Raw genomic sequence first — 27110 nt, 5'->3', positions numbered from 1 at the left:
CTGTTAGAAAGCCCTGTAGAACAGACAGCTTCGTTGATCACACTGATGAGTGTGTTCCTGGAAAACAAGTACAGCCAGCCACAAGCAGTTTAGATTATGTGGAGCTGTTCAGGCTTTTACAGTTATTTTTGAGGTGAGAAGGTCCACTTTAGAATTTTAAGTTAAATTAAAATTATTTTAATGCTCATGACTTGATTTCTCAAAATATTTTTGTAGAATTCAAACAAAAGCTATATCTAAGTACCAAGATAGATATTCTAAATATGATATAATTAGCAGATAGTTCTAATAATTGAATCTTGTAATGCTTCTTCTTTTTTGTTTTTTTGTTTTTTTTTTAAACAGTGAATGTCCTGATGCAGATTCACTTGTAAGTAATTTTAATTTTATTACAGGCAATTTAAATTAGGTATTTTCATTAGAAAAAATCGTATTTGACTTTTTTTGAACCTGTCTTTAAAGAAAAATACCATTTAATAAATTGCTGCTAAAATAATTTTAAAGGTGTATCCCAGTTTTACATTGCAGTATACTTTTCTGTTAAATTAAAAATACTTCTCACTGTCTTTGAGAAATGTATAATTTAACTTTTAAAGTTAAAGTGGCACCATATCAATAAAGTTTTCTTGGGAAATAAACCGGGTTGGGGATTTAGCTCAGTGGTAGAGCACTCTCCTAGCAAGTGCAAGGTCCTGGGTTTGATCCTCAGCTCAAAAAAAAAAAAGAAACCTTGGGAGCTGGAGAGATGTCTCAGAGGTTAAGAGCACTGGCTCCTCTTCCAGAGGTCCTGAGTTCAATTCCCAGCAACCACATGGTGGCTCACAGTCATCTATAATGAGATCTGGGGTCCTTTTCTGGCATGTAGGAATACTTGGAGGCAGAATGTTGTATACATAATAAACAAACAAATCTTTAAAAAAGTGAGAAACGTTTATTGTTTTAGGTGTTTTTTTGTTTTGTTTTGTTTTGTTTTTCCTTTTAAGACAAGGTTTCTTTGCATAGGAGTCCTGGCTGACCTGGAACTCACTCTGTAGACCAGTCTGGCCTCCAACTCAGAGATCTACCTGCCTCTGCCTCCCAGTTGCTGGGATGAAAGGTGTGCACCACCGACACCCAGCTTAAAAGATAGTTTTACCTGTTCATGTATTTGGTTTTCATTTAAGACATCATCTTAGAGACTATAGCAACAACTATGGTTACCCCTTTTCTGTTTTTTGTGTGTGTGTTTCTAAGGTTTGTTTCTATTTCTTGGTTAAATGTGATTTTTATAAATAATTAAAGTAGATAATAAATTGAGTTTCCAATGGGTCTATTGCAAGAATAGAGTTACCAAATGATGTAAGTAGTGTGTAAACAGATTGTGTTGACTAGGGTAGGAGTTTGAATATTCTGGGTTTTTTGTTATGTTTGGTTTGGTTTCTTTTTTTTTTGCTTTGAAATATTTTAATCTTAAATAACATAGTGTAACAAAGAAGTGAAAGTATTTTGAAAAAACACGGTCGTATGTAATTTAGATAAACTAGTATTTTTCTATTTCAGCTTTCAAGTAAGAAGTTGTGGTTTATTAATAACTTAATTTGAAAATTGAGGCTGGAAAGATACCTCAGTGTTTCAGAGCATGTACTGCTCTTGCAAAAGACCAGAATTTGGTTCCTAGCTCCCACTTCTGGCAACTCAGAACTGTCTGTAACTCCAGTTCTAGGGTATCCGATGCCCTCAGGCCTCCTCTTCCATCTGCACACGCATGGTACATGTAAACTCATGCAGGTGTGCGAGTGCCGCACATGCGCGCGCGCGCGCACACACACACACATATACAAATAAAACTGATAAACAAATCTTTTGAAAATCGATGTGAAAATTAAGTGTAAAGTCATCAGAGAAGCTTAACTGATCAATGAAGTTAGCAGATGTGTTTGGTATTTACTATCCTCTCATCATGTATTTATTTTGAAGTTATTTATAGCATTTGATGGTTACAAATTTTAATTAGACTCTTTACTATCTTAAGTATTATATATGCACATATATATGTATATATATATATATATATATATATATATATGTATGTATATTCTCCTAACTTTTTAATTCTTTCAGCTAAGTGACATAATAATCATTATTCAGTTTTAGATTTTACATATAATTATCAGGGCTTTAGGAAAAGGCTAAAGAGAACATGATGTTCTAATGCCATAGAAGAAGAAATTGGTAAATTTGAACGTAGAAATGAAAAATTTGTTAAGTTAGAAAAAATAGGTAAAGGGTTTTGTATCACCATATTGGCAGTGCATATTAAAGAATACCAGCAACAAAGGAACTTTGCTGTATTTATGAGTCAGTTTGGTAATTAAGCAGTTGGTTAGTAAGAAAGGATATAAGATAGAAACAAGTAATTTTCTTCAAGAGAAATATAAGTAGTGAATAACCATAATGAATGTTACTTAGAGATGATGCAAAATGAAACAGACATATGGAAGTCTCAGTATTGGCAGAAATATTGATACACACATGCCACTGCATATGCATTAATATAAATTGGAGCAATCTGTTCTCTGGATAATTTGGCAGTATCTTCCCAAATAAGAAGTACACATTATTTTTAAGCTAATAAATTTATGCTCTGTTTACTATTGTGACTATATTCACATAAAATCTATCTATCTATAGTATATACACATATCCTCTTGATTGAGGTACGTGCATGTGTAGAAACTGAAAAGGGGGAAAGATACTTGTTTTTACTTTTCAGACTTTATATTAAGAAAACATATTAGCAGAATACTAGAGCACCAAAATATTCATCAAATAAGAACTGGTTAGATAAATTATTTATATAGGCAGATTTTATAAAGAATTAGGTTGATCTATATCTATTTGTCCATATAGAAAGAACTTAGTAAAACTAAGTGCGATCTCTTAAGTGATTGCTGTTTCAAAAATAAAACATCTCAAAAGGATGAGTTTCAGAAATAAAACATGGCAAAAAGTAACTGTGGTTGGTTACTTTGGGTAGAATGCTTGCCCTGATTAGCAGGTAAGGATAATTATTTTTTGTTGCTTCATTTTGTTTATGGCCAGTTATTGTTATTTATGTACGAGCTATTCCATGGCCTTATCTTCTATTTATTTTATTTTATTTATTTGAGATAGGGTCTTTGTATATTGCACTGGCTGTCCTAAAACTCACTCTATAGTCCAGGCTGGCCTTGAACTCAGAGATCTCCTGCCTGGGTGCAGGGATCAAAGGTGTGTGCTGCCATGTGTTTTTTTTGTTTTTTAGAAACCACTACTACCACAACTATATATATATATATTTAGACAGGGTTTCTCTGTGTAGCTTTGCACCTTTCCTGGAACTCACTTGGTAGCCCAGGCCAGCCTTGAACTCACAGAGATCTGCTTGCCTCTGCCTCCTGAGTGCTGGGATTAAAGGCGTGCACCACCAACGCCAGCAAACAACTTATTTTTAAAATGTTGAAGTCATCTCTTCTGTTCTTGATATTGTTATTGACAAAATACTTTATTCCAATTGTGAAAGCCCTAGTTTAGAAACCATGGGTTGAATGAAGATGTGTAGTGTAATCTGTATGTGTTTATTAATATCAACATTCTGAGTAGTTCCAGCATTTGAAAAACCTAAGTAACTGACTCAGTTTGTTGTTTTTTAATGTGTGTATTTGTCTGTGTTGGCCCTGTGTGTATGTATGGATGTCTGCAGATGTCAGAAGAGGGCTTCTGATGCCCTCCTGGAGCTGGAGCTGCAGATAGCAGTGAGCCACTGGACACCGAACCAGGGTCCTCTGGAAGACCTCATGCCTTTTTAAGAAAACAATCAAACGAGTACAATTATATAAAGGGGACTACTAGTAACCTTTGCAGATTGGCTTTTCACTCTAGCCAGTTCTCAGGAGGTTCGTCCAGGTTGTTGTGGGCATGATAAATTCATTTCTTTCTGCTGCTCAGTAGTACTGGTTTGTTTATATGATATTTTGTTTTTTCTTGTTTTGTGCTGTTAGAAATAAGCTTTCTGTAAAGAATAGATACAGGTTTTTGTATGGACGATTATTCTTTATGATTGGTAGTTTTATTTCTGAAATCTAATATTAAGATAGCCACGTCAGCCTTTTGATTTTTGTGTATTGTATTTTTTTCTATTCCTTTCTTTCAACCTATTCATATTTTAGTTGACTTTTTTTAAATCTTTTTTTTTTTTTTTTTTTTTTTTTTTTTTAGCTGAGGATTGAACCCAGGGCCTTGTGCTTGCCAGGCAAGCGCTCTACCACTGAGCTAAATCCCCAACCTTTTTTTAAAACTTTTTTTTTTTTTTTTTGGTAGTTGACTTTTTGTTTTTTGTTTTCTGTTTTCTGTTTGTTTGTTTGTTTTGTTTTTTTGAGACAGGGTTTCTCTGTAGCTTTGGAGCCTGTTGTGGACTAGCTCTGTAGACCAGGCTGGCCTCGAACTCAGAGATCCACCTGCGTCTGCCTCCCAAGTGCAGGGATTACAGGCGTGTGCCACCACCACCCGAATGTTTTTCGAAACAGGGTTTCTCTGTGTAGCTTTGTGCCTTTCCTGTATCTTGCTCTGTAGACCAGGCTAGCCTCAAACTCCTCATACTTTTTTTAGCTTCTACACATAAATCAAAGTATGAAATATTTGTCTTTCTATATCTGCTAAATCATTTAACAGAATTTCCTTCAGCATGTTCCATGTAGCTGCACATGATAAGAGTCATTGTTCTTTTGAGCTTGTGGCTGAATGATACTCCACTGTGTCTGTGTATTGTACTTCACTTACTCACCCATCTGCTGATGGGCACCCTGGTTATTTCCATGTTTGCCACTGTGTCTGTGTACTGCACTTCACTTACCCACCTGCTGATGGGCACCCTGGTTATTTCCATGTTTGCCACTGTGTCTATGTACTGCACTTCACTTACCCACCTGCTGATGGGCACCCTGGTTATTTCCATGTTTGCCACTGTGTCTGTGTACTGTACTTCACTTACTCACCCACCTGCTGATGGGCACCCTGGTTATTTCCATGTTTGCCACTGTGTCTGTGTACTGCACTTCACTTACTCACCCACCTGCTGATGGGCACCCTGGTTATTTCTATGTTTGCCTGTTGGAAATAGCACTCCAGTAAACTTAGGAGTGCAAGTCATTTTAAAATTAATTTTGAAATTTCAGATGTATCATTTAGAACTTTTTAGTGGTTGTCTTGAGTTACTCTTCACTGCCTTCAGATAGTTTTGATATATTTTCATCACACTTCATAGTTATTATTTGCAGGTAGATCCAGAAGCAGCCTCCTAGAAAACGGCTTTTCAGCCTATGTATAGTTTTATTATTATCTTCTAATGCTTCATTACAATTTGTTGGAGTTTGTTGGGATGTCTGGTCTGTCTTCATGAGCAATCCCATCCCCACTCCCCCTCCACCATCTCTCTATTTAGCTTTCTAGTTAGTTATTGAAGAGACTAAGTGGTTTGTAGCTTCCTATAGCCTGGATTGTGCTGACTGCATTCTCATAGTGGATTGTTTCACTTGTCTATGTTATATAAATTGGTACTTAGTTCTGTACTCTTGATCAGACTTAGATTCAGTGGGTTTTGTTTTCTCTCCTCTGGATGCACAGGGTGATTTTTTTTTTTTTAATGTTTTTTTTGTTTGTTTTTTTTGTTGTTGTTTTAATATTGATTTACTATCTTAGATAGTTCATTGGCTAGCCAGGACTTTAATCTACTTTAAAGAGGTACTGTATCTTGTATTTCCATATAGCTTCCTATGGCATTGAGAGAATATTTAGCCTGGCTATAGGTTTTTAAAAGTTACTTATTCCTGATTTTAACAGAAATGTAGATCTTGAGCATTCTGAATGGGTTTTCACTTTGACTTATTTATCTTTTCTTAAAGATTCTTTTTTTGTTTTGTTTTGGTTTGGTTTGGTTTTTGAGACAGGGTTTTTTTTGTGTAGCTTTGTGCCTTTCCTGGAACTCACTTGGTAGCTCAGGCTGGCTTTGAATTCACAGAGATCTGCCTGCCTCTGCCTCCCAAGTGCTGGGATTAAAGGCGTGTGCCACCACTGCCCAGTAAGATTCATTTTTAAAATTATGTGTGTGTGCATATATCTGTAAGGGGAACTCATGCGTGTATATGCAGGTGCCCTCAGATGTAGAGGCTGAGGTATCAGATCCTCTTGAGTTGGAGTTAGAGGAAGTTGTAAGCTGCCCGATGTGGATGTTGGGAACCAAATTGGGGTCCTCTAGCCAAACAGTATGTGTTCTTAACCACTGAACCATCTCTTGTACCCCACTTGTCAGTTTCTTGCCCTGAAATGATGAGAGTTGTGATTCTCCTATTGCATGTTGCAGGGTTTTCTTCAGATTTTTGAGGCATGGAATATTATTTGAAGCTAATTAATAACTAAAGAGATGTAATTTTCCACAGTGTTAATAATTTTGTTAATCACTTTTCATTTGCTAAAATGATTTAGTTCTGTTTCTCCCTTTCTTCCTTCCTCTCCCTCCCTCCCTCCCTCCATCCCTCCTTCCTTTCTTCCATTCATTTATTTTTCAAGAAAGTGTTTGACTGTATAGCACTATCTGCCCTGGAACTCACAGAGATCTGCCTGCCTCTGCCTCCCACTTGGCTCTCAGTACTATTTTAGACTATAATTGTTTGTTAATCTTTAGTGTCTGAATATTGGTGGTGTCATTATATTAACTGTTTATAATTTCTTTCTTAGAATATTCCTGATGTAGATGAAGAAGGTTATAGTATTAAACCAGAAGCAAATCAGAATGATATCCTTTTTTGATCTGGGTATTCTTAGTGGATTGTGTTAACATATGCATAGCTGTAAAGCTAGCATACTGCTTAAAGTGTTTTCTAGTTTTACTTAGCTGAAATATGACTTCTTTGTTTTACATGCTTTGTTAATTAAAGCAGTAGTTTTATTCCTGTCCATATATCTTACTCTTAGAAGGTTCTCTTCTTTTTGTACATGTATGAAAATCCAGCTATTCAAGATAAGTTAGAAATTGCATTCTTTAACTCAGACCCACATGCCAAAGAGAACCACTTCTACTCATCCAGTGATTCTGACTCGGAAGATGAAGAACCAAAGAGGTACCGGATAGAGATCAAGCCTGTGCACCCAAATAACCTGCACCACACAATGGCTTCCTTGGATGAACTGAAAGTATCCATAGGGAATATAACACTGTCCCCAGCAGTGTCTGTAAGTATCTGAACAAAAGCCAGTTTGCCCTGTGCATTGAAGCCTTTTATTTTACCTCCTCTACCTGCAACTAGTGAATTTAAAAATATTTTATTACTGTGTACTTGTGTGTATGTGTATGTGATGTGTGTAGAGGGGAGTGTGCACATGTGCCATGGGGTATGTATGGCGGTCAGGACAGCTTCGTGCACTCGGTTCTCTCCCTTTATCTTTACATGGGTTCAGGTTGTTATGCTTGTGTGTGTAGCAGGTACTTTTTTTTTGTTTGTTTGTTTGTTTGTTTGTTTGTTTGTTTTAACCTGCTGAGAGATACTGCACCATGGTTAATTTGAAGAATGGTAAATAACTAAAAAAAAGAAAAAGAAATTCCAAAAACTAAATAGTGAATAACAGCTAAGTACATTGGTTGGAAAATTACTTTGATTTTTGTTTTTTTGAGGCAGGAATCTCTGTGTCGTCCTGGCTGTCCTGGAACTCTCTTTGTAGACTAGGCTGCCTTTGAACCCAGAGATCCACCTGCCTCTGCCTCTGTCTCCTTAGTGCTAGGATTAAAAGTGTGTGCCACCACTACCTGGCTGTTTTTTAAAAAGGATTTGTTTGATTTTAATTTTATGTATCTGAGTTTTATTTTGTTGTCCCATGGTGTGTGTGTGTCCAGCCCCCTCCTGCCCTCCTAGAGCTGAGCACTGAACCCAGGCTTTGTGCTTGCTAGGCAAGTGCTAGATCACTGAACTGAATCCCCAACTCTCCCTCCCCCACACTTTAGTTCCCAAAGCTGTTCAGTGAGTGAGTATTTGCTAGCATGTATGTCTGTGTGCCGTGTGTATGAAAGACCAAGGAAGGCAGAGGGGAGTCAGACAGTTGTGAGCTGCCATGGAGGTGCTGGGAACGGAATCTGGGTCCTCTAGTAAAGCACCCAGTGCTCCCAACTGTTGAGCCATCTCTCCAGCTTAGTTTCTAATATTTATACAGACAAATGAGGTTATTGATTTGACTTAGTTGTAGTCTTGAAAATAATTTTAAGAAAGTGAAAATGTATGGGCTGCAGAAATGGCTCTGTGTTTAAGAGCATGGTTGCTCTTCCAGAGGACCCAGGTTCAATTCCCAGCACCCACATGGCAATGCACAAGTGCCTTTAACTCTAGTTCCAGGGGATTTGGCACCCTCACACAAATATACATTCAGACAAAACACCAATGCACATAAAAATAAATAAATTGATCTTTTTTTAAAAAGTGAAAAATGTAGAACTTTCATTATTTGTTATATTCTATAAACACTGCTGTGTCTCTCGGGTAAAAGATTGTGAACTGACAAAGTTAATATTTTTCTCATGTAATTTTTTAAAAAGATTTATTTATTATGTATGTAGTGTTCTGCCTGCAGGCCAGAAGAGGGTGCCAGATCTCATTACAGATGGCTGTGAGCCACCGTGTGCTTGCTGGGAATTGAACTCAGGACCTCTGGAAGAGCAGTCAGTGCTCTTAGCCTCTGAGCCATCTCTCCATCCCTTTCTCATGTAATTTTTAAAGATTTTACTCTTGTGGTTTCAAGTCTAATGTAAAAAGATGTCATGAAAATCACCTTAAAGATTTACTGCAGTCTTTGCCCCCCTCCCCACCTGGAATCCCGGCCCTCGCTTATGTTGTGCAAATACTCTACCACTAAGTGACATCCTAGCTCTTCTTTCCATTTTTATTTTCTTGTCTTTCTCCCTAACATTTGCGTTTGGGGAAGAACTAAAATAATGATGTAGTTATTCAGATACCTCAGCTGTTAAGAGCACTTGCTATATGTGAGCCCAGATTAGTTCTCAGAGTTAACTGACTTCCAGAAGTTGTCTTCTAGTTTCCACCCACATGTGTGCCTGCATTCATGTACACATACATCACACAATAGTGATAAAATAAAAAATACTACAGTAATCCACTGATACTATATTATGAATTCAGAATTATTACAGGAAGGGAAAGTCATGTCTTAGAATGAGAAATATATATATTTATTTAAAAGCTAGTTTTCTTAATAATGAAGTTCTCTGTTTTATGTTACCTAATTTGTATGTGTTTTAATTTATTTTTTAAATTTTAATTTATTAATTTTGAGACAGGCTGACCTGGTATATGCTATGTAGACCAGGCTGGCCTTGAACTCGCTGAGATCTGCTTGTGTCTGCCTCCTGACTGTAGGTTAAAGACCTGTGCCACCACACCTGGACCTAATTATACATTCTATACTATATATAGTAGTCTCTATAGACATTTGTTTTGGAGGTGAAAACATATCTTACACGTATGTTCTTGGTTATCAAACTATGTGGGTAGGACATCTGCCAAGCAAGCACTATGCCCTTGGTGTGATACCCAGTAACATAGGAAGGGGAGGAGAGGGGAAAATCATTTTTGATGGGGGGGGGGGGGGTTCTAGAATTAAATTTTCAAGGGCATGCTTCAAAGATTTCTAAAGTGAGGTTTTATGATATCATTACTATTTTAACATTGACTGTTACGTAATTATAAGGAGACTTATACACGTGAAGTAGAGAATCGTGAAACATTGACAGTTTTTATTGTATAATGGCATAACTAATTAAAAATACGGGTAAGCAGTAAAGGAATGGATATGTGTTAAAATGTTACAAACCTCCTTATGAGTAGTTGAGGTCATAGGGATTTTTAAAAGCTTTTGTTTCTCATCTGTCTTTTTAAATTAATATGTTTTAAATTCATACCCAAAAAGTAAATAGTCAAAGAAAATTTTAATAGTGAATGTTAGATTTGAAAAGCAGATTTGAGTATGTTTTGGTTAACTTGCATAATTTCTCCTCCTAAGCATGCGTTTTAAGATGTATATATTTTAAGTAGTACTTAGAAGGAAGAGAGAAATTACTAATTTTGAAGAGAATTGAATCCTATACTTAACACTGTCTTTCTCTTTCTTTCCATGCACTGCTAGAGACACAGTCCAGTAAGTTCCAGATTTTATATTTTGCCTGTTGACTTTTTAAAGAGTAGTGTAATTGAATATTTGATTTTCAAAAATTTGTTAAATTTAAATTATTTGTAAGTTTTATATTTTGCTTTAGATACTATCTTAATATTTTAACATTTTATTAGATACATGTATTTTATATTCTAAATTAAATTACTGTACTATAATTATAATTAAGTAAATCATGCTTAATTTAGAGGTACATTTACAACTACTGAATTTTACATATTTTTTCATAAATGTAATTTACTATTAAGTAGATACAATAAAGACAACGTAAAACTAGCTTCTTATTAGTAACATTTTGACAAATATTTTGTTACCAAATTAAATTATTTGTTTAATAATACTTAATTTTTGTATTTTTGTTTTAGGTGCAGATGAATCGGAATTCATCTAGTAAGTTTGACATAGGGATTGGTTATTTTATGTCTGTAAGAATATCAAGCAGCTTGTTAGTCTCAGCCTTGTGTAATTAAGGAATTAATATTCTTTCCATTTTACCAGTCTTAACTGATTGACTAGAAGGATACTTATTTTATGCAGAAAACAAACTGCCTGTAGTATTTCTTATTGTACTAAGAGACATTCCTTAATCTTTCATATAGTTTATAAAATTTCTCAGAAATCAACAAAGCCAGAGAATAACTTCTGATTGAGAGTATTAAAGTGGACTGGGGATATAGCTCAGTTGTTAACATGCCCTAGTATGTACACACCCCTTGGGTTCAAACCCCAGCACTTTGGCAGAGGGATTATGAAAATGTTTTATAAAATAGTAATCTTGAGCTTTACTTATTTTAAAGTCATATTACAATGTAGTTTCTATTTTATAATTTCAAAATAGCAACTTTATAATACCAGAATATTTAGGGTCGTAACATTTTTTTGTACAATTATGTACTATAAACCAGACTTAATAGGAAACTTTTATAACTTTGTAAAATAGAATGCTTACTAAGAATCACTCTTGATTAAAAGTTTAGCACAATTGAAAATACCAATCGAGTTAATAATAAATACCAAAATAAAAGTAAGGATTTTACCATTAAAAAGAAATGTTTGATGATAACAGTTATGGAGAAAATAAGTGAGTTGCTGCAGCATTGAGGACAGAACAGCAGACAGGTTGAGACAGAACAAACATGCAGAGTAAGCCAAGGGGAAGCAATGCAAACAGCACAGTATATATAGAGTTTGGCACTCGTGCAGTGTGGTGCAGGCAGGACCCACCCAGAACCACTGCAGGCATCCCTGTTGCTTGGGGAGACAGAACACTGAGATGTGGAGGAAGTTCATAGTCACTGACATGGTTTTCTCTTCCAGTGCTGTTCTTTGTTTTGTTTTGTTTTGTTTTGTTTTTCGAGACAGGGTTTCTCTGTGTAGTTTGGGTGCCTGTCCAGGTGCTCTGTAGCCCAGGTGCTTCTGCCTCCCGAGTGCTGGGATTAAAGGTGTGCGCCACCACCGCCCGGCTCAGTGCTGTTCTTACTTGTTAGTTGGTATATGAAATAAGACACGTCACAAATGCAAAATTAACAGAAAAGAATAGAACCTCCTTCAGTAGCTCATCATTACTGATGATTGTATTATAGTCACTAGTATACTAAGAATTTGAAAACTGATTATAGGATTCATCAATTAAAATTCTTAAGTAGAATGCATACAAGTATTTAAACGTTTCCTCAATTTTTTTTTATTATTTATTTTTGGAGATAAGATCTCTTTATGTAATCCTAACACTCACTGTGTAGACTGGGCTGCCCTCAAACTCACAAGAGATTCACCTGCCTCTGCCTCCTGAGTACTGAGACTAAAGATCTGAGCCACCATGCCCAGCTCTTATGATTTTTTAAAGTTAACAGTCCATGTTTTCTTTTATAAAGCTAATGATAGAAATCAAGAATCAACAGAAATTCACTTTGTTTACCTTTTTTTCACATTTGTTAACATTTATTTTTTTCTATTCCAAAATTTATAAGTTGTTCTTAGCATTGGAATATATAAGTATATAGAGGATCTTTTAATTAAAGTATTTTTCTTCTCAGATTATTAGTTTTTCATAATATTTTAATTTTTTAATTAGATGAAGAGTTAACAAAATCAAAGCCATCTTCTCTACCCAATGAGTAAGTTTGCTGTTTATTTCTTTTAATAGACATATAATATAGACTTTATTATTTTGAGCAATTTTAAGATCAAAACTGTGTGAAAGGTACAGAGATTACCCTTATATAGTCCCCTACCTTTACATATGCCAAGCCTCCTTCTCAAAGTCCCTCAGATTAGTGCGTTTGTTACATCTTGACACGTGTCACCCAAAATACATAGTTCAGAGGGGTCACTCTCAATCTTGCACATTCTGTGGATGTGGGTTTCCCATCCCACCCTTTCTTCCTCTTTGGGCTTTTTTTTTTTTTTTTTAGCTGAGGCTCGAACCCAGGGTCTTAAGCGCTCTACTACTGAGCTAAATCCCCAGCCCTTCTTTGGGCAACTCTTAAAGGACTGACATTGTAGCATCCTAATCAGTATTTGAATGGCAGGAAAATCTCATGCTCTGCTTATCCATTCTTTTTTAAACCACATTTAGATTTTTCTGTGTTTTCCTTTGTCCTCTTTTTCTAGACTCTTGTAGTTAAGTGTTAGTAGTGTTGTTTTCTGAACTGTAAATTCACGTTGGGGCTTTTAGGTATTTTAATTTCTTTTTACATGAAACTTCTTTTTATTTTATAATGGTTTTCTAAAAAACACACTTAACTGCACTCAGCCTTGGGAGCCTTCCTACTTCCTAACAAATGCTAATAGCTTAGGTTCATACACATCTGTTTTCAATTTTTATGGAAATTTTCTCTTTTCTCTTTTTCATTTTTCCCCTTCACTTTTGATTATGACTTTATGAAATGGACCATATGTCAGGAGCTTCAAAATGAAGTATCTCAGTTAATATGAAAAGGCAAGGGTTGGGGATTTAGCTCAGTGGTAGGGCGCTTGCCTAGCAAGCGCAAGGCCCTGGGTTCGATCCCCAGCTCAAAAAAAAAAAAAGAAAAAGAAAAAGAAAAGGCAAGAATCCAGATAGCCAGCTTGCAAGCTCTTCAAAAAGGCAAAGGGGAAAAGAAAAAAGAAAACAAGCTGTTGAGCCAGTGTCCCTGAGTCCCTTCGCTGTCAGGAAGAATGCTTTCTTTGAGTTAATGTTTTCATGAGTAAGAGTTGGGCTTAATGAAGTTAATAGTTAAAGATGATTTGTTACCTGTGAGATATTAAATAAACACAGTGGTGCTATTTATTGGCTTTAAAGATAAGTTGTTTAGCATTTAAAGCTTAGTCTTTAGATGTCGCTTATGTAGCTATATCAGTAAGTTTTATTGTACAAGGTAGAACATGTTTGCATTGCTGCTTGTTGAAATATTAAATATGTGATTTTAGGTCATTGTAATAATTTTAGCAGAGTAGGCCTACATTCTGCTCAGAATTTCATACATATTTCACTTGTTTTGAATTTTATGTTCTAGACTATGCTAGAACTTAGACTGTTAGAATCCATTAGCTGTGTATATTAAGTAGCTCATTTAGACTGCTGCTTTTCTTTATTTGTAAATCTGAAATCATTGTTCTTTGTGCTCAGTTGGAGTCTAGTAAGGTATGATCAAAGGAGATTAATTCTTTCTACTTTCCTGCCAACAATATGTTACATTGTAGATTCTGCTTAATGCTATTGACTAAATTTCTCAGTGTGTTCAACTATTTGATCACATTTATTGAACTGTTAGAATTCTATGGAATAAAAATAAATGGTTTTATAGTCATAAAACAATCTTGCTAACCCTTATTTTTAAAATGGTATAATAGGAAAGGGACCAATGATTTACTTGCTTGGGACCCCTTGTTTGGATCATCTCTTGATTCATCTTCTTCAGCTTCACTAACTTCATCATCATCAGGTAAATGAAAGGAAACAAAAGAAAAACAATAAAATAAAATATATGTATATAGAGAGATGTCTTAATTTGGGGACTGTAGTAACTGCATTTCCTTCTCATTGATTCCATTTATACATTGTATTTAATCATATAGAGCTTTTCTTTTTAAGTTGTCATCCAATAATAGTGAGTTCCATCACTACCACCACCAGTAAAACACACTAAAACACTTAAGGATGGAGATAATTAGAGTCATCTCCTTCAGCGCCTTCTACAAACACTGTCTGAGGGATATATATGCAGAGATAGTATTCATTTAGAAACACTAATGTTAATAAGTATTGTTATTAGTTTTCCTTATGAAATAAATTCTGAAGGAATTGATTTCACACTTTTACTGGGATTGGCTTAAGTCCATTTAAAATGCCACTTGGACAGGCCCCTGATAAGTAATTCATGTATAAATGCTTCTGCTGTGGTAAGCTCATCACAGCTGGAAATCTGACTCTAATTCGATGCTAGCTTCACATATGACCGTATTTTTACAATAGCGACTAAGCACAGGCTGGTACACATTTCTTCAGACTGCACCTTCAAACGCAAGGACACCGACAGCATGACAGAGCGGTTACCATTTGAAAGGAGGCAGCAGCCTCCAAGTCTGAACTTGTATCTTCCTACTCTCGGCTGCCTTCCTTATGTACGCCTACGCACTGTCCTGTGGTGTGCTTTCTAATGATGATTCCTTCCTGCCAGGTCATTTTCCATCCTGTTTCTTCCTTCTGCTTCTTGCCATGCCTCACTCCTTCACTGAGAACTGAGGATCTTTAGCTTTGCCTTTTATTTTCCCATGTATTTACTTAGGTTGGTTTATGTGTTTTTAATTTTGCACATCTGTAAATGTGGAAAATTTGCCAATTATATTTTTCCTATCCACTATATTTTTTTAAATATTTGAGTTATAGCATGCATTTTCGATTGAACTAAAGGTTTTGGAATCATCCTATTTGGAGATAATTTAAGGGCCAGTGAGATAGCTGACTGTAGGACTGTGGCCAAGCCTAATGACCTGGGTTCAATCCCCAGAGCCCAAATGGTAGAAGGAGCTGATTCCCACAAGTTGTCCTCTGACTTCCATGCACATACTCACACACTCACAAAAATAAATAAATAATTTTATAAAGGTAATTTAAATATTTGCCTGTAATGTATTCCTGCTTTGATTATACATATATTTGACTTTTGATTATGTACACTTGAACTTCATTTACTATCATGATAAAGGTATGTAAATTAAGAAATACTGATTTTTCAAAGTTATAAGAAATATTGCAAATGGCATTGACAAACAGTGAGCACTAATTCATAGAATTTAGGAAGAATTAAGGTATTATGAACATTTAAAAATGGGTTGTACTGATTTTGGTACTATTTTTAGAAAATTATAAAGTCTTTAATGCTTTTAGTTATTCTGAAGAATATTGCAATATGGTTCTACTTAAGTTAGTTCATGGGTTTAAGGTCAGGTGTGTTATTTGGCTTTCACATTATTTTGAAGGCACAGCTGCAAAGCCTTGCGCTCATATTAGTCTCTGTGAATTAGATGTATTGATAGTAAATCAATGACCTTTGAATTTGAATTGGTTTATTTTTATCAACTGACCTACCAGAGTTAATTTTTCTATGTATAAAACAAGAACAAAATTTCTGTTCTTGTCAGTTTTGTTGGAAGGTTTAATGATTGTTACGAGTATATTGTGAATATTAATAGTAGCTTTGATAAAAAAGTATCTGACAGATTTTTCACTATTTCAATTATAGTAACACTGTCGGAAAATGATCTTTGAGTCCTAACAGCTCTTTTGCCTGTTCCTAGGATTGCTACATACTAATGATTTTCTTCAAATTCTCTTTTCTCTCCCTTCAGCCAGACCCACAACTCCTCTTTCTCTGGGCACCATTGTTCCACCTCCACGGCCTGCTTCCAGACCAAAGCTTACTTCAGGCAAGCTGAGTGGAATCAATGAAATAGTATGTACTCACAGTTCTTTTTCATTATATAACTGTTTGGGTTTGTTTGTTTTTGAGACAGGGTCTCAATGTGTAGCCCTGATGGCCTGGGACTCACCATGTATGCTGGTCTGGCCTCAAATTCACAAAGATTCACCTGCCTCTGCCTTCCAAGTACTGAGATTAAAGGCATATGCCACCACACTGGTCCCTAAAAATGGTATAATTATTTTGACTTAAGATAGTTATTTTTCTGTATGCCCCTGTATGGTTAAATGCTTTTTTTCTGAAGTCCTTAAAAAATAGAAAGTTTCTCCACTCATACTTCTCTCTCATATAATCTCAAAATCGTACTAGAAAAGCAACCAACTGCCTAAGAGGACAGAGATTTTCTTTTAAAAAGTTGGCGTATTACACAAGTCAGTGTCCCATTGACTCAAAATAGGCAAGTTCATGTAATTCTTTTTAAGAAAGAAAATGTGGTATGCTTTAGGCCTTACAGTTAGGAGACTCCCAGGAGGCATCTGTCTATTCTAACTTCATTTTATACATAGGAGCCTGGAGTCCACAGCAGTTAGCTGACATAAAAGAACCGAAGACTAGGGAGCACTGGTTTTCAGAAGTCATCAGGAACGGCAGAGACACCTTTGCTCTCTTTTGGGTCCCGAGCGAGCCTTTGTGTCTCCTGTGTGTCTCCTTTGCTTCGTCTTTCACACAGGTTTCTGTTTGCTTACCGTGGTCACATTCCTGAAAGCCAGGCTTCTTCTATTTTTTCCCTCATGGGTATTTTGGCTGGATGTCTCAGCAGCCTGCAGCACCATACCAGCCACCTCTTCCTGTCTTTGCAGCCACTCAGACCATGAGGTGCTCTGCAAACACAAATGCCCTTTGTTCTTTCTTCTGTTGTCTTGTGAGGAGAGAGGACTGGACCTTGGGCTCGTGCGTGATGCATGCACCCTTGCACTGCCGTTGAGCTGGTTCATGCTATTTTACACATCCATGTTTTCTTACTGTACTCCTCTGTTTGAAGTGACAGTTTCCTCTGAGGCAAATGGCCTTTTTCTTTAAGACCCAGCTATCCATCAAGTACCTTTGGTCACTCTAACAGATCATATCATTCTCCGCTTACTCCCATATACTTGGCTTGTATTTCTGTTAGTGTGCATGTCACGTTGTATAGACTTGGTATCCTCTTCCTGGATTATGTATTAGCCAATTTCATGTCCACATTGAGTAAAGCCTGAGACATGGTATATAGCTAGGAAATGTACTTTGAATGGAGGGTCACGTGGAAATGGCAGCCTCTTTAATTTCTTATCCCGATGAACTGACGTACCGGCATGAGAGAAGACTAGATGAAAGCTGGCAAGGAGATGGCGATTTTTAAGTAATATAAGAATCACTGAGTCTTTATTTTTTTATTGATTATTGATTTTTTGAGACAGAGTTTCTCTGTGTAGTCCTGGTTGTCCTGGAGCTCATTCTGTGGACCAGGCTGGCCTTGAACTCAAAGAAATCCACCTGCCTCCACCTCCAGAGTGCTGGGGGTCCATTTTCCCCTTTCCATCACCGCCCGGCTAGAATCACCAAATCTTAACATGTCTATTATTATTATTATTATTATTATTATTATTATTATTATTAAAAAAACTTGTTTTTTTTTTACCCCTAATCATGTTGGAAAATATACAAAATACCTAAAAATTGGATTCCATATATTACCAAAGATAACTGTGTTAGCATTTTAATATATATTCTTTCATTGTTTTCTTAATGCATAAATATTTGACCAGAGACAGTAAATTAACAGTTACTGTAAGGACAGGTGGCATATTAGCTGTTTAGTGTTAGACCAGGGGAGTCCTATGGGAGATTTAAGTGACTTTAATAAATGTAAAACTGTAAGGACATTGTTGCATACCGGTGATTACTCAGAAAGTTGCTATGATGCATACATTTTAATTCATATTTTACATATTCCTATTGTTTTTGCTTTAAAGTATTTTGGAAATATCTTTCTCTGTTATGAACTATTTATAATTTTCAAGTTTCTTTAAAAGTAGTTAGACTCCTTTGTCAAATAAAATCATTAAAAGTGAATTCATAGTTGAATACTTCTATCAATTCTTCCCCCTTCTTTCTTGAGATCCTTCTAGAAACTCCTTCAGGGGCATCACAAAGCAACATTTCAAGTGACTGCAGAGTATTTCATTGTATAAGTCTTCTACATTTAGAATTAAAGTTCTGAAAAATTTTAGAAATGTGATCATTCTAAGTTCTTGTTATTATAATAACAGTGTAGCTATGCTTTGTACACATTTCAATATTTCCTTATTAAGTGATTTTAAAATGAAATTCTTGGATGAAATGGTATGCACATTTATTTTAGACCAGTGCTTCTCAACCTTCCTAATGATGCAACTCTTTAGTACAGTCCCTCATGTTGTGGTGACCCCTCCAGCCATAAAAATTATTTTCTGGCTACTTCATAACTGTAATTTTGCTACTGTTAAGACTCGTAATGTAAATATCTGATATGCAGGATAATCTGACATGTGACCTCTGAAAGGGTCATTCCGTCCCCAAAAGGATCTTGACTTTTTTGGACTTTGAGGATTGTTGCCTCATTGGCCACTAAAGAATGGCACCCTCCCCTCAGGTGGGGTCTCAGATCAGCAGCCTTAGTACCACCTGGGAACCCAAGAGAAATGGTCTGTGGCTCTACTTGGGCAAATCAGGAATTCAGGGAGCGGTCAGGCAGTTTGAGTATTAATAAGTCTTCCATTGGCGTACACTAATGTTTGACAGCCACTGTTTTTTGTTTGTTTTTGTATTTTTGAGACAAGGTTTCTCTGTGTAGTTTTGGTGCCTGTCCTAGAACTCACTCTGCAGACCAGGCTGGCCTTGAACTCACAGAGATCCGCCTGGCTCTGCCTCCCAAGTGCTGGGATTAAAGACTTGTGCCACCACCGCCTGGCATCGACAGCCACTGCTTTACAGTAATTCTCCCCAATAAGAATATATACAGCAACATACAAACTTTTAAATTTTTTGGTAGTAAAAGCACTGAAATCCATTTTATTATCTTTTACTTAGTATTATAAAACATTTTAATATATATTTACAATAAAAGTTTTTGAGATTTTCTTGTGTTTTTGACGTGTACATTATCTTCAAAGTACATTTTTATACTTACAACACATCTTGGTTTGCACTAGTGAATACCAAGTTCTGCTGATGACTGTATTGGATAGTTGTATTCTAAAAGCAAGAGAAAATCCTTAGAAAAGATCCATTTTCCCCTTTCCATTAAGTATTGTAAAATGCACTGTAAAATTTCATCCACATCATAGTAGCCATGAGACCATCTTGTCACTGGAGATATTTCCTTAAAGTAGTTGAACTGAAGACTTTTCTGAGTTTCAGACCGTATCTGTACCTCTTCTCTATATAAATAAACAGCTGCATGCTGTATTTTTTCAACCTATTAATCATAGTGATTGCTGAGTCCTTAGAAAGCTCTACTCAGCCAGGGCTACACAGAGAAATCCTGTCTTGAAAAACCCAAATAAATAAATAAATAAATAAATAAATAAATAAATAAGTTAATTAATAATAATACGAAAAAGAAAGCAAGCTGTACTCAAGGAAAAAAGATGTTTAAAAATAATTACTAGTGAGGGAGGGTTACAGATTGTAAAGTGCTTCATAGAGTGAAGTCTTATTTTTATGCCTATAAGTTTTTGTTAATACAGCGAAGATTTGGTTAATTTAGTGTGTAAATACTTAGATGGTTTTATGTTTGTTTTTTAATGTCTTGTAGGTGAGAACAGTATCTTTTTTTGTTACCTCTATAAGCAGGAAAGGCTATTTTTAATTAAGCTAAGTATGTTTTTAAAAACAAATAGTACACTGTAGGAAGTATTCCTAGTGTATTATTGGAACAATTAGTCTGGAAAGACAAAGTCTACTTACCAATGTAAAAAATAAAAGAATTGGAGATAGTATTTTCCATTTGCTTTTATACATTACATTCTAATTAACTTTTTTTTAAATGAGAAAACAACAAAAAGAGTTTTCTCAAACTTTTGTTTGCTGTAGCTTTCTTATTAAGGAGGCATTGCAAAAATTAACAAAGAAAATGTGAACAGATTTGTTTAAATAGAAAAAGTAAAGGTCAAGCAGCATTTAAAGAGGAAAGTATTTGCAACAAATAATAATAAGGGTTAGAGAAAGTTCAGATAATAATAAGACCTTTCAAAACCTTTCATAAAAATGAAAATATAGGAGCTGGAGAGATGCTCGGTGGTTAAGAGCACTTGCTGCTCTCGCAGAGGCACAAGAATTTGGTTCCTAGCACCCACTTTGGGCATCTCCCAGCCATCTTTATCTTCAGCCCAGGATATCCAGTACCCTTATTTGGCCTCCACATACTAACTGCATATAAAAACAGTAAACAGTAAAACTTAAAAAAAAAAAAAAAAAACTATGAAAATATGCCTTTTTAAAATTATATTAACTAGAACATTTAAATTTTGTTTTTCCTTTTTCTGTGACTCGTCTATTATTGCTGACAGGGTACAAAGATCTAATCTCATGTTTATAGAAATTATCGTGTACATAATCTTTTGGAAAGCTGTGTGATAGTATATATGAAGAACTTTCATTTCAGTTCTGAGTACCATAGTAAGTCTGCTTTTTTAAATACAGAGAATATTTTTGTATAAAACCTTGATAGCATACTTTTAAAATAGCTTTTTCAGGTTTCAGTATATTATTGGAAGTGATTTGACATAACACCTAATACTAGTTAAAAGTAACTCATGGTAAAGTTGTTTGGTTTGTTATGACTTAAAGTTCTCTGACCAGGAAAATCTTGCTTTAGCGTTTTGATAACTAACTTCTTGTTTTTAAGCCCAGGCCATTCAGCCCACCTGTAACTTCCAACACCAGCCCACCTCCTACTGCTCCCTTAGCCCGAGCAGAGAGTTCTTCTTCTATCTCTTCATCTGCGTCCCTGAGTGCTGCCAATACTCCAACAGTAGGTAAGTGGCTGCTGTTGGTCATGAAAGTCAGTGGACAAAGGATAGTTGGGTGTACGTTCACACACACACACACACACACACACACACACACACACACACACGTTTTTTGTTTGTTTGTTTGTTTGTTTTCATTCTATTGAGGCAGGTTCTCCCAACATAGCCCTGACTGGCTGGCCTGGAACTCAAAGAGATCTGCCTGCCTCTAGCTCTGCCAGGATTAGAGGCCTATGTCACCACACCCGGCACCACATGTATATGTATTGGAAGGCCTTAAATTTTCTAGTTTTATGTCAGCTCTTTCACCAAGTAAATGGCCTTGAATTCCGTTTAAGGAATAGCTTAGTCCAACTTACTGAAGCCTGTGTCCTTTGCATACTGATGGAAACACTGTCGGGACATGAGGAGTCTCTGGTGGATCCCAGTCTAGTCGTTCTAGTAGATGGCACATTTGTGTGGTCACTCCCGGAGACTGCTGATGACCCATCTTGCTTTAAGACATTCAACAAGGGAGAAGGAGGCACGTGTGCACATATATCCATATATCCTTGTTTTTCTCTTCTCCTTTAGTGGGAAGTGAAGAATTTAAAATCGGAAATTTTGTTTTTCTGGACATATACTTGACACTTGTAAAACTGATTACATTTCTTTTGCTATTTAGTTCTTATTTTCTAGACTAGGAGTATTTTAAACTGTTGCTAAAACTATTAAGCATTAGTCAATTTAGAACTGTTGGTCAGTATAAATTGTTAAGGGAACATTGTACAGTGCAGTCAGTTCTACTGAGAACTGACAGAAAGTGAACGAGGGGGCAGGAGAGGCGCTTCACTATTAGGAGTGCCTAGCTGCTCCGAGGCCGGATGCCCAGCACCCACATGCCAGCTCACAACTGCCTGTAATTCCATTTCTGGAGGATCCTGACATAGATTAATTTATCAATGTTGTGCACATACATGCACTTAGACATACACATAGACACACACACAGAATAAAATAAGTAATTAAATAATTTTTTTTAAAAGAAATTTGGGTTTGAAAATCATTTTCTGGAAACATTTTATTCAGTGAAAGAGTGTTGTGTGCTTGTGATGGATTATTTATTTCTTTAGGAATTTATCACAAATATTAAGTTATTAGGCTGAAATTATTTATATGATCTAAACCTTAATAAACAAAAGCAGTGTTTTACTGCATCTAGATTTTACTCAAGAATTTTTTTAGCCTTGTTTCCTTTATCAGGCTTCTTACAAGTTCTCATTATTTTCCCTTTTTCTTAAAAAAAAAAAAAAGATTTATGTACTATGTATACAGAGTTCTGCCTGCATGTATGCCTGTGGGCCAGAAGAGGGCGCCAGGTGTCATTATACATGGCTGTGAGCCGTCATGTTGGGAGCTGAACTCAGGACCTCTGGAAGAGCCTCTGAGCCATCTCTTCAGCCCTTTCTCTCTCTTTTTAATTTTTTGAAGTATTTTTCTAACTCATTGTCACTGTGAAGGCGTACCAGCTGTGTTTCCGGTGCAGCTGTTTCCACCACCATTATAGCTGGCCATCTTGGCTGTTGCTAGCATTGGTCCTGCAAGCATCTGTGTCACCTAGGCGCTAAGAGAAATGTAGATATTTAAAGTCAGACACTCCAGGAGTGGGAGACCAGGCTTTTACATGCTTCCCAGGTGATTGTGATACATGCTCTTTGTGAGTGATACCTATAATTAAACTAATTTAATTAAATCCAGTTTAGTTTGTCTAAGTTTATGTATAAGAAATACATCTTGTCTGTGTGAAGATTATTAAAATAGCATAAATAGTATAGGCTAGAAGAAAATGTGAGTGGTTTGATTTTTAAATGTTCAAGCCTGACACTACCATCCTATTTCACATGTGTTTTACATAGCATTTTTCCATCTTAGGTTTTTGTAATTGAGTATAACTAATACGTTTGTTCTTTTAATGAACAGCCTTATTTTTGTTTGTGTGTGTGGTTTTCTTAAGTTTATTTCCACAAAATCTATACTTTACTCACAAGACTACTTGAAATTCAGCAGGTAGCTTGAATAACCAAAATAAGCTTTAGCTTTTTCATTGCCTATGGGGATATCCAGTTCTTTGACATCTCCATGATACTATGGTCTATAAATGTGTTGGGATACATTTACATCTGTCCTGGGATGCATACAGTCCATGTGATGTACCTGTTTCAGGTGGTTTTTTGCTTGTGATGGGAATGCTAAGTTGATTTGGATTGAGCTGGTATGTACTTGTTTATTGTTCTAGTCCCTAATGTTGGCAGCAGGGGATCCAGTAGCAGGCGGCAGAGATGAGGCAGGCAAGGCAGATGGATACTGAGTTTTTACAGCAGATGGTCTTCAGTTCATCTAAAAAGTTCTTTCTTTGTTAGGATTATTCAGCTTTGTTTAGATTGAAGTTGTTGACTTTTCTTGTTTCTTGAAAATGTTTTCTTTCCCTGCAATGTTTTATCTTATTTAAATGTGATAGAAGATCATAATTTGATTGGGACACTCTCTGAAATTGAAAAGCACTGTGAGACGTCACCAGGTATTGTATCAGAACAAATATATGTGTGACTAATGCTCCTAAAGCTGTCTAAAAATAGTTCTTATTTTTCCCTTTCCAGCAATGTATGGTGTGTCAGCAGTCACGAATAACCCTAAGATTAACTATCTCAGTTTTGTGCTAATAATTATGTCCAGTCACTGTATGAGACCAGATCTCTAGTTATAGAAATGTACACTGTTTTTACATTTTCTTCCATCCTGCCTAATCATTAAGAATCAATAGATTGGAACTCTCAGGCTATCAGAATAGAGTGATAAGAAAAGAAACAAGACACACCAGCTTTAAAAATATTATAAAAAGGGCTGGAGAATAGGCTCAGTGGTCTAGAGCACTGGCTGTTCTTGCAGAGGACCTGCTTTCGTTTCCTAGAACCCACATGGTGACTAACAACTGTCTGTAACTCCAGTTCCAGGTATTGCATGCACTCAGGACACAGGTATACATGCTGGCAAAACACCCCATACATAAAATAAAAATTTAAGTTATAGTAGTTATACTGTGAGAACAAAGGCCACATGGGTACTGTATTGAAAGAAATTACAGACAAATGCTGTATGCTGAAGGAAGGTACTCTGTATCCTGTTTATCCTAGATACCCAAACTCTCTGTTTTCAGAATGTAAAGCTGTCAAAAGTATGTAGCAGTTGAACCAAAACTGGAAGTGAAAATATTATTAAGACTACAAATAGCTTTCACTTCCAAAAAATGTTTAAATAAAAATATAGAATAAGCTTATTTTTTTTTAGACAAGTAAATATTTCCTTTATAAGTTTACCCTGGATGTTCAAACTCTATTTTCAGAACTGAAAGCTATCTAAATATGAAGCAGTAGTATCTAAATATTAAACCAAATTGGAAATGAAAATATTCTTGTTAAGGGTATAGATTGTTTTCACTTCTAAAAAATGCTTAGATAAAAATATAGAATAAGCGCTGGGTGGTGTTGGCTCACGCCTTTAATCCCAGCACTCGGGAGGCAGAGGCAGGCGGATCTCTATGAGTTCGAGGCCAGCCTGGGCTACAGAGCAAGATCCAGGAAAGGCACAAAACTACACAGAGAAACCTTGTCTCAAAACCAAAAACAGCAACAACAACAACAAAAAAATAGAATAAGCTTATTATTGTACATAGGTAAATATTTCCTTTGTAAGTTCATCATTTTGAAGTCTACATGTACAATATGGTTTTGAAAAGAAAATTAGAAAATACCAAGTGCTAATAAGGAGGTTTTGAGTTGTCCTTCTCCCAACTTTCTAACTCTTTGCTTGCCAATATTTCGTAAGAAGCATGACATGTATGGGGAAATTAGTTCAAGAATTCTAATCATATGACCAAACTGGAAATTTGAAATGATTAGCTGATTTGGTAAAATATGTTTTTTTTTTTTTTTAAGTTTTGTATTGTGGATCAAACCTGGGACTTTGTAACTGGCTGTCAGTTGGTTTGTCATTGAACACCTCTATTTTAATTTTATGAACATTGGTGTTTTGCCATGGGTGTTGAGTCCCCTGGAACTGGAGTTACAGAGAGTTGTGAGCTGCCATGCGGGAGCTGGGAATTTAGCCCAGATCCTCTGGAAGAGCAGTCAGTGCTCTTAACTTCTAAGCCATCTTTCCAGTCTAGTTTTTACAACTTTCCACTGATATAACAAATCCATGGATGCTCAAGTTCCTTATATAAAATAGCATTGTATTTTTATGTAGCCTGTACACATCCTCCTGTCTACTTTAAACCATCTTTAGATCACTTACAATGTGTAATACAAGATAAATGTTACATAGGTAGGTAATATACTGTATTGTTTAGGGAATGGAGACAAGAAAAACGTGTTTCCTCACACATCCAGTCTGCTGAACCTCCAAATGTAGAAGCTTCAGGTTCAGAGGACCAGCTGTGTAATTCTCCTTCATAAAAACTCATTGAACTAGGATATAGCTCACTGGTAGAAACCTTGCTTTTTATGCCTGAGTTCTTGAGTTTGATCCTCATTATTGCAAAATAGACAAATCACAAAAAATCATAATTGCATGTGTTGATGAGGATTTGATGAAAATTGAGAACCTCTGTGCACTGTTGGTAGGAATGTAAATTTTATAGCCTTTGTGGAGAATAGTATGGCAGCTGGTCAGAAAATTAACAGTAAAGTTAACTGTATGATCTAGCGATTTGACTTCTCGGCACATATCCAAAGGAATGAGAAATAGGATCTCAAAGAGGTAGTTTACACCCTTTTGTATCAGTACCATTACAGTAGCATTACAGTAACAAGGAGGTAGAGACTGTTAGAGAGCAAACTGTACTGCGTGTGTGTCATGGAATACGATGTAGACTTAGAACGGAAGAGAATTCAGACATACTGCAAGATGAATAAGCATTCAGTACATTGTGAGATCAAGTACTGTTGACCTACCTCTTTGAGGCTTAGAGTCAGGGCTCATGGAGAGGGACAGTACAGTGGTGGTTGCCAGAGGCTAGGTAAAATGGGGGTGCAGCTATATAGGGTAATTGTTTAATGGGGATAGGGTACAGAGTTTCAGTTTTGTGTGGTTGAAAATGCTATGGAAATACATGGCAGAGATGGTTGGTTGTACAGTATTATTTGTTTTGTTTCTTTGTACTTTTAACTGTGCACCTAAAAATTGGTAAGAACAGTGAGACCCTGCCTCAAAACATAAAAGATAAGAAAATAGAGGCAGGAGGTAAGATCATAAATTTTGTTGTATATTTTGCCACAGCTTAAAAAAGAGCCTTTGTCTTTGCCTAAAAATGTGCTGCCCTTAAATTCTGATGACCTTCTACTTTAGGATGTTAGAAAAAAGTTGATGGATTCAAACTTAAGATTTTTAGTCATTTTCCTGTCTATAAACATGTAGTTATAGTTGAAATCAGTGAATTCATACTTAATTGACATTTTTCTTAACATTTTCTCACTTGCATGCTCAAACTCATGCCTGTTAATTAATCCCTTATCTTTTACCTAATCATTTTCATGTATAGATTTAAACCTTTGGGGCTGGAGAGATGGCTCAGAGGTTAAGAGCACTGGCTGCTCTTCCAGAGGTTCTGAGTTCAATTCCCAGCACCCACATGGTGGCGCACAGCCATCCGTAATGAGATCTGGTGCCCTCTTCTGGCCTGCAAGCATACATGCAGGCAGACACTGAATATATAATAAATAAATTGGTCACTCAGTGATCATAAGATTGTTTCGCTTGAATTTTGACAGTAGTGATATTTTCCCAAATTAATTTTTAAGTTAACATAAAAATTTCCTTGTGCCAATTTTGTATATTTTTGTTCTCCTCCCTGCTGTTCTCCCTGCCTCTCTTACAT

The 27110-nt window shown here is 36.0% G+C and overlaps 1 protein-coding gene across 1 annotated transcript in view; it reads left to right on the top strand.

Moving 5' to 3' along the window:
* Positions 1 to 27110, top strand: part of Fcho2 (FCH and mu domain containing endocytic adaptor 2) — a 101538-nt gene that overhangs the window by 57817 nt on the left and 16611 nt on the right. The window contains 9 exon segments of the mRNA XM_036206989.1: positions 346 to 370; positions 6751 to 6808; positions 7070 to 7245; positions 10201 to 10212; positions 10611 to 10635; positions 12320 to 12362; positions 14080 to 14171; positions 16078 to 16181; positions 21076 to 21205. Coding sequence (XP_036062882.1) covers positions 346 to 370; positions 6751 to 6808; positions 7070 to 7245; positions 10201 to 10212; positions 10611 to 10635; positions 12320 to 12362; positions 14080 to 14171; positions 16078 to 16181; positions 21076 to 21205 — 665 coding nt within the window.

Source organism: Onychomys torridus, chromosome 15 (genome assembly GCF_903995425.1).
Source record: "Onychomys torridus chromosome 15, mOncTor1.1, whole genome shotgun sequence".
NCBI lineage: Eukaryota > Metazoa > Chordata > Mammalia > Rodentia > Cricetidae > Onychomys > Onychomys torridus.
This window is presented reverse-complemented; position numbering and strand designations above follow the sequence as displayed.